Raw genomic sequence first — 10,443 nt, 5'->3', positions numbered from 1 at the left:
ATCTGTAAATACAGTTTTGTCCAGTTCTTACTGTACAGTAAAATGGTACAATAGGTTGGGAATGGTAAGTCACAGCCCTAATCTTGATCACCTGTGGTAGCTGGAGTCACTACACAGTGTTCCACATGTTGTGTGATTATGTTGTGTCACAATCAATGCATGCTGGCATTCGAATAAGGTAAAAAGAAAATATGATTTGGCCAAATAAAAAGAAACCATTCTCTTTCTCCTCAGTGACCTTTTCCTCTTTAATACATATTTAAGAAACAGCACGTTGTCCTTGTGTAAAAGTTTGGTTTCCACTTTGATCATGTTTTCCCTAAAACCTGTGAGCTGGTAGCACACATTATAAATTAAAACACAAAAATGATTGTTAACGGCAGCCAGACACAACTTGTGGCTTCCCCCTCGGCCTGTTTGACAGTGATGTTAATCAGTGCAGTGCTGGTATCTGTCTCCAGACTGAGGAATGAAAAACCAGTCATGTCAGAAATGATTGTACTTCACTGGAATTAGCTTAGCTCCACCTTCAAAGGCACAGCAGCCTGAGGAAATCAGACATATCCCCTTATTGTCACTTTGACTGTCTAAAACTTTAAAAATAAAGGTTCACATTCAGGATACATCCCTGTCCTTCTCTCTCACCAGCTCACTAGTTTGTGCTTTACCTTACGCAGTTAGTATCAGAGAGAGGACACACGTCTGGTACCGATAGATACGGGAGCCGGGAGCTCTGAAAATGCATCACCTGCTGTAAGAAGGCCATCGACACAAAACTAAATCCAGCAGCTTCAAACCAGAAAAAAATTGGTAACTTCAACATATATATAACTGCCATTGAAATTCATAAAGAAACCTTGACATGCCACCGATCTCTACCCACATCCCCTTAAAAAACACACACACACACACACACACACACACACACACACACACACGCACACACACACAAAATCTATGGCGGATGAGGGGTATCCCAAGATGCTTTGAGAGGGACTGCACAGCATATCGAGTCTTTGCAAATGTCACTGACAGTAAACTATGAAAACTAACGTTTTTTTTTATAACAAAACAAAAAGCACAAACCCGAGGCAAAGCACAAGGGACAGGATCCACATTGTGGAAAAAACAAACAAAACAGATTCACATCTATAAAAGCAGCATCAAAGTCAAAGCTACAGTTATACTGAGACAACAAAGTTCAAAAGCTGAAATGCTGATGCTCATGGATGATTTATCTTAACATATCTTTGTTCAGAGAAACTTTTTGTATGTTTTTTTTCTGATTACATTCCAGTAGAGAGGCCTGTGTGTTCAGTTACATTCAAGGCCATGGGTACATTTGAAAATCACATTAACTTCCATTCATGTTTTCATTTACTCCCAGTCATCTTCTCATTCGTATTCTGGTGTGAGACAAACATCCTGCATTCTCTCCTTTGATAGAACATATTGCACTTTATGTCTTGAAAGGGGGAAGTCAATGACATTGGTGATGTATATTTAATTAAAATAAGAATCCACCGATTAAAAATGCATTGACAGTCATAAAAAAGTGAAGTTACTTTGCATTAACGTTTTGCTACTGTTACAGCTTTTCATATTGTTCATCTAGCTTGATTTGGCACTTTGGCCGACTTTTAAAGGCAAAGAGTCAGACCTATGCAATGATCTGCAGGGCACAGTTTTCCCCACCTGACTGCATCCTAACACGCCCTTCACACATCTGCATAATGCCACATCGCCTTGGCAACCTGTCTGAACAGCTACAGGACAGTTTTGGCTAATAAAAGGTGCAGTTACTTTTAGGCAGGAGCAGCCACAAGGGGGCCGCTCAGTTGGTTTCATATGAGGACAGCAGGGCTGCGTCTACCGGCTCCATGCAGGAGGGGCAGGTGAAGGAGCGCATCAGCCAGGGATCAATGCAGTCCACGTGGTAGACGTGAAGGCAGGGCAAGAACCGGATGGGATCGGCATACTCAAAATCCAACATGCAGATCACGCACCTGCAGGAGAGAGAAACTTGTTCATCAATCTTTTTCATCTCAAAACATAAAGACAACATGTACGACTTTATGTACCAAAACACACAAATCAAGTTTTGGTACATATCTATGTTTTGAGGTCACTGTTTGATATGGTTTTGTTCGGAAAAAACAAGAAATACAAAACAAAACTGCTTCTTTTTTTTGTTTTACATCAAACCCCTTAATTAGGTTCGAAGAAAAAATTTGAAATAAGATTAGCCTGTAATTGAGGATAACATCGGGCTCGGATCCGGTTTTGACACAAAAAAAAGGAAGCCTGTTCGGTTTGGGCCGAGCTTGGTTATTTTTCTTTCAGGCGCGGCCGTGTTTGGACAGAACATTTCATAGAGTTTCAAATTGAATTCCACACACACCAACAGTATCGCATTATGAGCTAATAGTGTTCAAATGGCTGAGGCGACCACAACCTATTAATCTAAGCAGTTTAGGTTTCATTGAAGATGTCATTTAAAAAAGGTTCTAAAATGAGTCTGATCCTTTACATTCCATCAAAATGGCATGGAAATGACATGAAGGAAATAAAGACAAAGAGCAAAAACCAAATGTTTTTGTTTAAGACTCACTCTTTAACCTTCTTGTCAGAGGGGTCGGAGCCCAGGTGGAAGATGCCTCTGGGCAGGTGCTGGATGAGGCCGATGCGCTGGGCGATGCGGATCTGCTCCTCCTCGGTCAGCTGGCTGGCCAGACGACTCTCGCCTGGGTTGGGATGGTACACTGGCCCCGGCTGGGTGCGCTCCTGAAAAAGAAGGAACAGAGAAAACTTGCATCATATATGAAATCAGCTCTTGTTAGAGGAGGATACAAGGATTCCTGGTCTGACGATTATAAGAAAAATTGGTTAAATCTTGTCATTATGTCTGTGGTCTCCCACGTTTTTAAAATCCTCTAGTGTGCAGCAGCCTTAAATCAGACACTAGATCTCTGCTGCTAATAATTAATAATGATAATAAACTGATCGTGTGACTTTGGTCAGTTTTTAAGTGTTAATGTGAAAACACCACAATCCATCACAGGACACTGACCAGTCCACTTGTATGATGACACCATGTTGTTAGTCTGTGATTAGGGTTGTTTGACATTTTATAATGTATCTTGTGTGATGTCTGCATTATGAATACAGTCAGATGAAGGTACTGACTGTGCAGCAGTGTGACAATACCTCCAACAGCTAACATGACTAATTTACCACTTTGTCTTGACCCATCACAACGTTAAAGTCACTTCCTGTAGTTTTCTAGATCCTGAGATTCCACAGTCTAGAGTCAGTGATCACCCTCATCAGTGATGATCGCTCTGGATAAGAGCGTCAGCTGAATGAAATGTGATGTCATGTAATGATGATTACACTTTATGGAGATTGGTGTTAAGACATAATGAGGTGACGCGCTCTTGAATCCCCGGGGTGTGTTGAACCTGCGCCCCGGGCTGCTCACCTCGTAGGGCGGCGGAGGCTCCCCGGGCAGACTGCCTCCCTCCGACTCGTTCAGCAGCGACAGGTCGTCCGCTCCCTGGCTAAACAGACAGTTCCCCATTGAACTGAGAGCACCATGAAAAGCAGCCCGACGCTTTATCTCCTGTGTCAGCGGGGAGCTAAGCTAACTGGCTGTCGTCTCAGCGTTAGCGTAGCTTAGCAGTTAGCTGGGTGTTTGTTGTCATCGGGGGAAGAAGCGACTCGCCGAGGCTGAATCTGTGGGCGTTAGAACAAAGTGCATGAACCTACACAACCACGTGGCTGTCGCGTGTTGACGTTTTCTGTTTGTTGAAGAAAACCAAACAAAAACACAACAAAATACAGACCGGAACTTACGTCATCTGGGAGCTCGGACACGCGGACATTCAAAATAAAAGCAACTTGTTTTCTCTACTTGTCTTCTTCCTAGTTTGCTTATAAAACAATGTGTTATTGAAAAATAAATATTAAACTCAGACAACAAACCGATTCACATGAAAAATCATATGAATGATGAAAAATGTGTGATAATTGTTGTCTACGTACCTATCAACCCCTTTTAATAAAGTATTGTGACATCACACTGTGTGTAAATCATGAATTTACCATCTGACACATTTGGGCTACAATGTTTTTCTTTGTGATACACATTAAAGTTTATTGGATCTGAAAACATCTGTTTTATCTCTATCTGTTTTTTCTCCCTTGTTAAAGATAATACATCATCATGTCTTGCTCTTTACTTTATAACATTTCTATACAAACCACTACAGTTAAAGGTGTATATAATATACATACTCAACTTAAAATATATTTATATTCTCTTGTCTACCTTATTCTGAGCTGCCTGCTTCTGAAATAACTGAATTTCCTCAGTGTGTGGATCAATAAAGTTTTATCTTATCTTGTTTTTTCGGCCTGACTGATATAGTTGTTGATCTGGCTCCACTGTGTGAAACTATTATTGTCAAACTGTTTAAATATGGTTGTGGGATTAAACTGTGCACACATAAAAAAACATACTGACACCAGAATTTAACTTATGTGCCATTGAAATAATATTTCTGAATTGTTTTAAAATCATATTTATATAACCTGTTTTAAAGTCCATGAGTGCACAAAAACCTGAGGTATACATAGTAAGAGAAATGAGTGAAAACGTTGGCCTGGTGGTGGCGCTAGATAAAAAGTCAAAGGGTCACCACAGTCAGTAGCATTTGTCTTGTGACTGTCACACGCATAACAAGTTGGTGATGATCCACTAAGCAGTTGATAAAATATTAAAATCTGGACCAAAGAGTTTGATCGACAAACAACACTGGTTTCTATGGAACCACATTACTAGATCTTTACATATCCCAATATCTGCTAAATGATTTAATTTTTGCAGAACATGGTCCAGTTGCAGAGCTGATTCTTTATGTAGGCGTAAGTCCATAGAAAGAAAGACAAGGCACAGCAAGATGGTACAGTCAAGAACATCCTTTTTATTCAATCAGGTGCTGCTCTTCTCAAACTGTGTTTTTCTTCTTATGGAAAAGAAACTGTAATTAACACATGCATTTCACCTAGAGCTCTGGGGGTGTTCTCACAAAGAAGTGGTGCTGCGCTGAGGGTGTAGACAGAGGCATAGAAGAGCTGGGAGTCAGGGGGCCTAGGGTGCTGCCTATTACACCGATTAACCTTACACGCTTAAGAAGATAAAGAACAAAATAAACAACAGAACAAAGACACGGAGCAGTCCAGCATGAGGTGGTGAGAGGGGAAAAAATGGAGGGATTTCCCCCGAATCCTCAGAAATCTGAGGGATCAGGTTCATGCTGGCCTTTTAGCTGGTCTGGTTGGTGTGTTGTAAATGGCTAATACTGCTGCGAGGTCTTCACTGTGTGAATCCCGCCGTTAGTGATAATGATTCACTTGAAGTGACCGAAGTTTGAATGGATGTGGGATATGTCCTGGAAATGCGACACCCCCTCTTTTAGCCTCATGCAGGACAAGTCCGGTCATAAGGTGCTTGTAGCTTTCATTTACAGTCCAAGGCGTCCTCTAAGAGGGCCTCAATGACAGCATACCCTGATAGCAAATGTGAAAAGAAATCCAAATTCAAAGGAAACAAATAAGGGGGATAAAACAAAGCCAAAAATAAATATCTAAAAGCAAAAGAGCAAACTCTTATCCTAGTCCAAGCAGCCCTTTTCCAACATCCCAAAGCAGTTCATCCAGCCCTCGAGACCCCGTTAGTCTTCCCTGTAAACCTCTTCAATCCCAACCCCTGAACCCTTGTCATCCCTTCCAAACCCACCCAGGGACACCCCCAAAAGCCCGTCAGCGTAATTTGTTCACTTACATTAGCTGTTGAATGGAGAAGCTGAAGAAGATGGGTATGGTAATACAATGTGAAGCATACAGACAAGAATAACATGTGAGCTAACTGCATTCTGCTCAGACAAAAGTTTTTTTCGGCAAATATTTTTTTCGCCCTCTTCAACAGCGGAGAGGGCGGGAGGGAGGGAGGGAGGGGGGGAGAGAGAAAGAGAGAGAGAGAGACGGAGGGTGACGGACACATAGTTACAGACGACTCCAGTGTCTAAGAGAAAACAGACAGTGGAGACAGAGGGAAAGAAAAAAGCAAGAGCTGAACGAGAACAAGTTTTTTTGCCTTTTCAATTTTTTTTGTCATTATTTATCAATAAAAAGTAAAGAACTAATTCACACCAGTTTCCTTTTGTACTATATGTATATATATACATGTGTATATATATATATATATATATATATATACATAAATATATATATATACACATACATATATGTAGGCTTTTGAAAAGGAAGAAGGATATAGGGGAGGTACAATGGAGGGGATTCTTTTCGAGCTGGAGGAAAAAGTTGCCCGTGAGCGCTGAATGGATAACGACCTTCTCCCTCCTTGCAGCACTCAGGGGCATCCTGCTACCTCGAGCCATTTGGACAAAAAAAGGGGCGATCTGGATTACAAAATGGATTCTGTGAACAAAAGGCACTTTTAAGGGACAACCTTTAACTGCTGGGAAACTATACACTACAGCACAAGCACTATAAGAGTCATTTACAGAGGAGAGGGTGGAACAGGGGAGAGGCTCACCTTGCTGTCCGTTTCAGAAATGGTTCAGACCTCATATCTTTGCCCAATTTTTAAGCTACTGTTTTTTTTGTTTGCCGATTTTCTGCTGATGTGTACAGGAGACAAAAGGTCTTTGTACCGTGTGTGTCCTAACACAACCTGCGGAGCTTCTATCCAGGTCTGGATTCAGGAACATATCATGATGATCATGGGGATAAAAAGATTTGTGGGTGTGAAGCATCTCCCTCAAGCACTGGGAGGAACTTGTCATGTTTTTAATGCCAATGTGGGTGAAAAAAAATGAATTCAACTACTTTTAGTTTTTGCTGGTGAGTTTCAGGCAGTGCATGGGTACGTTTTCTGAAGAGTTTCAAGGGCTTGACAGTTTAGGTTTTTTACTTCTAAAGGTTGAACCAAAATGCCTTTTGTGTCACAACCTTAAGGAATAGGAACCTCTCCCCCCACTCGATACAAATAGAAGAATACAAATAGAGAGAGGAATAATGCTGTTTCCTAAATGGTCTGTTATTTTTGTTCATTACCATTCATTTATAATAATTCTGAATGTACTTTATAGTGTTAAAGCACCAGTTTTCATTTGATGATAGAGATTTTTTTTTATCTGAAGTTGTGTAGAATTTTTTTCCTTCAGCCCTCCCACATTTTTATAAACAAATGATTACACATAAAACATAAAAAAAAAAAAAAAAGACAAAAAGAAATAAAAACAAATACCCCCAACATACAAAGACTAGGATTTTTCATGGCCCTCTAGTTTAGAGTCCCGGAGCTTATGGACTTGAAACAAATATTTTTTTTTTTCACTTTTCTCTTAGCTTTCTTAAAAATCTCTAACAGACAAACACAATGATCTACCCAATGCATTGCACGTGGCTCAATCGACACATATTTTTCAATAATAATACTTTCCATCAAAAAACAAACACTTTTTTTTTCTTCAAACCTACTGTCGATTTTTGACATGTTCATCTAGGTATTATGATGCTGCGCTGCAGATGGCGGTGGCGTGTGTGTCGTTCGATTCGTACTGGTAACAGTAAGGTGATGTTACTGAAAACATGTTGTGTGGGGGAGGTGAAAGTTCAGAAAATAACTAGACTGCCAACAAGCTCATGTAGTAAAAGTTAAAAAGGAGCATATATCATAAATATATATGTATAAGATCTCTCTCTGTCTTTACAAAAAAAAGTTTGCAGTCCTCTATAAAGATCTGTTCTAGGCCAATGGTTTCCACATGCACCAACGCTACCATTCCCCGTAGCTTTAGCTTATATGTGGGAAGAGAACCTGAAGTCAAGTTTATTACTAATTGCATGAAGGGAATACAGAGGCACTTTCATATAATGTTATAGTCTTGATATAAGGTTTTAGTACATAGAGCTAATGTTACTAGAGAGGCTGAGAACGGGGTCTCAGCCCTGTTTACTATCCCTGCAAAACAGAACCAACAGCTGGGCAGTCCAGTTATTTTGTGAGGTCGGCTTTTGTCAGATTGTGTCATGATGAAAATAATACCGAGAGAAATTTCAATGTGAACATTTACATAGAAAAAAATATCTCAAATTAAAAAGACAAATCTTAAGTAAATGAAAAACCATTAACAAAGGCAGTTTGGAGAACCAAATATAAAGGCTTCCCTTTATTAGTTTATGTCAGGTTGTTGGTGGTGTTAGTGTGCATTTTATGTGTGTGTGTGTGTGTGTTTTCCTCTGGGTGTACCTGTGACTGGACAAGGGGGGAAACCGGGCAAAGCAATGCAAGGGATGCATGTGATGAGCTGATGCTACAGTGCTGTCCATACGTGAGAGATTTGAGAAACTGTTTAGTTGAAATCTGTGAAGCTGTAAATTCAAGCATGATACTTAATGTCTTACTGCAAACTAAAGAAAAATAAATTTTGACATGCAGAGAAGGTTAAAAACAATCCAAGTGAGACAAAACCAAACCAAATCTGTCAAAAAAAAAAAAGTTTGAAAGAAAACATCCACAACACAAAATTAAAGCTGATAATATGAAGTTAATGCTGTGCATTCCTGCAAATCCAAATCTGCTTGTATGAATAAAAACAAGATGATATTGTGAGTGGTTGTGAGACAGACTATTCTGTAGAATTTGGTCTGTATGTACTGTAAGCAAGTGTACCTGTGAGAGAGCGTCTTTGCGTGTGTGTGTGTGTGTGTGTGTGTGTGTGTGTGGTGTGTGTGTGTGTGGTGTGCTGTGTGTTTCAGGGCCGAGACTCAAGTGTCAGCAAAGCCACGTTCCTGCAGCGGCGACCAGCCTCCATTCACCTCTCTAATCGCTCATCTGACAATTGATGTGCAATACTGTTCATCCCTTATTAAAAACTAATAGTGCATAGGTGAGGGGACGAAAGAGCACATGTAGAGTTAGTGTTATGACTGTCTGTCGTGTGTTCACTCGCTCGCACTCGCCTCATGGCTATCACTTCTCCCACAGCAGGACGCCCCTGATATTTGACAGGTAAACAAAGACCAGCCACTTAGTGCATATATGTCACACCATTGGATGGTGTCACCATGATTGGCCAATCAGAAATGAAAGAGGCTCAGGGCTGAGCGAATGAAGCGGCAGAGTGGTGGCGACGCACGCAGGCACGTGGGGCTGTGGTTTAGGTCTGGACCCTGAGCAGCACTGAGCTCCAGGTGAGGTGGGAGGGGGATGTGAGTTGGGTGTTGACCGTGTGGCCCTGGAGGAGACGGGGGTGGAGAAATACGAAGAAATGGAGCCGTGCAATCTGGGTGGAAATCTTTTCAAACTTGCAGCTCTGACTTCATCATTTACCACTAATTTTTCTTGTTTGGATCTCCCAGCCAATGCATGGAGTTTCATTGTGGAGACAACAAAATAAAAAAATAAAATAAAAAAAAACGTAACAAAAATGTATAATTGGTCATATGTCAGGTTACCATATTGCGTTTCTTTCTGACATTTCGTGGTTGTGTGAGACAGTTCCTCATCTTCCTCCTCTTACTCCTCCTTGCATTCTGAGGCTGCCCACCCAATGTCATTGAAGTCTTCTGGACGTAGGGGGTACGAACATTCCTGTTCAAATCGTGTTGGATTTGGGGGACAGCGTGGGGTTTTTATTTTTCGGGGTTCTGTAGTAGTACTTTGAATCGTGTTGGCGAGAGAGAAGGACCTTTTTAGTGTCAGCAGTCTGTTCTTAAATCAGCAGTGATGTGTTTGTTTCTCAAATTTCCAATTTTCATGACACAATTTTAGTTGTTGATTCAGAGGCCTTGTCAGAGGAACCAGGACTGTGGAGGAAATAAGAAAAAAGGAAATTAGTTATTACACAACATCAGCAGATTTACAAAAAGATCCAGCCTTGAACTGCTGGAGTGGAAAATACAGGAAAGAACACAACACCTCTGGGTGCATGCTGATTAATAGGACAGGAACCAGAAGAAGAAGAAAAAACATCTTCTACACAAGTATTGTTTAACACAGTCCTCTAATTTAACTTTGTCTCAAAAAAAAATCTGAATTACTGGATAATTTCTCCTCCTTAGGCCTCCAACTAGAATACATGTGCAAGCACTAACAAAGAGTTTATGCTTCATCCACTAGGTGGCCACCTACACCTCCTTTTTTGCCCACATGTACTTGCTGAACTCGGCTGTCTCACACATTGTCGGAAGAAATAACTACCTCAACTTGACTACTTGCTGCTTTTAGGAGGGCTGACTCCGGCTTTTCGCCCAATAAAAACACTTGTGTTGTTACAGACCTACAAATAGCATGAGAGCGGCACTTTTTGTGTATCTGTGTAAACGGCTTTGCAGTGAGCAAACACAAAACTA

General features: G+C 40.8%; 2 protein-coding genes across 16 annotated transcripts in view; both read right to left on the bottom strand.

Annotated features, from left to right (window-relative positions):
- Positions 1 to 1,277: 1,277 nt before the first annotated feature.
- Positions 1,278 to 3,861, bottom strand: rnf11a (ring finger protein 11a). The gene is made up of 3 exons (XM_034592325.1): positions 3,482 to 3,861; positions 2,612 to 2,784; positions 1,278 to 2,006 (listed from the first exon to the last, which is right to left on the bottom strand). Exons 1-3 carry the CDS (start codon positions 3,578 to 3,580, stop codon positions 1,835 to 1,837), a joined length of 444 nt encoding a protein of 147 aa, XP_034448216.1. The 5' UTR covers positions 3,581 to 3,861; the 3' UTR covers positions 1,278 to 1,834.
- A 1,104-nt stretch (positions 3,862 to 4,965) lies between these two features.
- Positions 4,966 to 10,443, bottom strand: part of nfixa (nuclear factor I/Xa) — a 111,041-nt gene continuing 105,563 nt past the window's right edge. For all 15 annotated transcript variants that reach the window (XM_034592183.1, XM_034592136.1, XM_034592219.1 and 12 more), the window contains one exon: positions 4,966 to 9,897. In XM_034592183.1, coding sequence (XP_034448074.1) covers positions 9,883 to 9,897 — 15 coding nt within the window. In that variant the 3' untranslated portion in view covers positions 4,966 to 9,882. The remainder of the gene's footprint in view (positions 9,898 to 10,443) is intronic.

Source organism: Hippoglossus hippoglossus, chromosome 1 (genome assembly GCF_009819705.1).
Source record: "Hippoglossus hippoglossus isolate fHipHip1 chromosome 1, fHipHip1.pri, whole genome shotgun sequence".
In the NCBI taxonomy this organism is placed as follows: Eukaryota; Metazoa; Chordata; class Actinopteri; order Pleuronectiformes; family Pleuronectidae; genus Hippoglossus; species Hippoglossus hippoglossus.
This window is presented reverse-complemented; position numbering and strand designations above follow the sequence as displayed.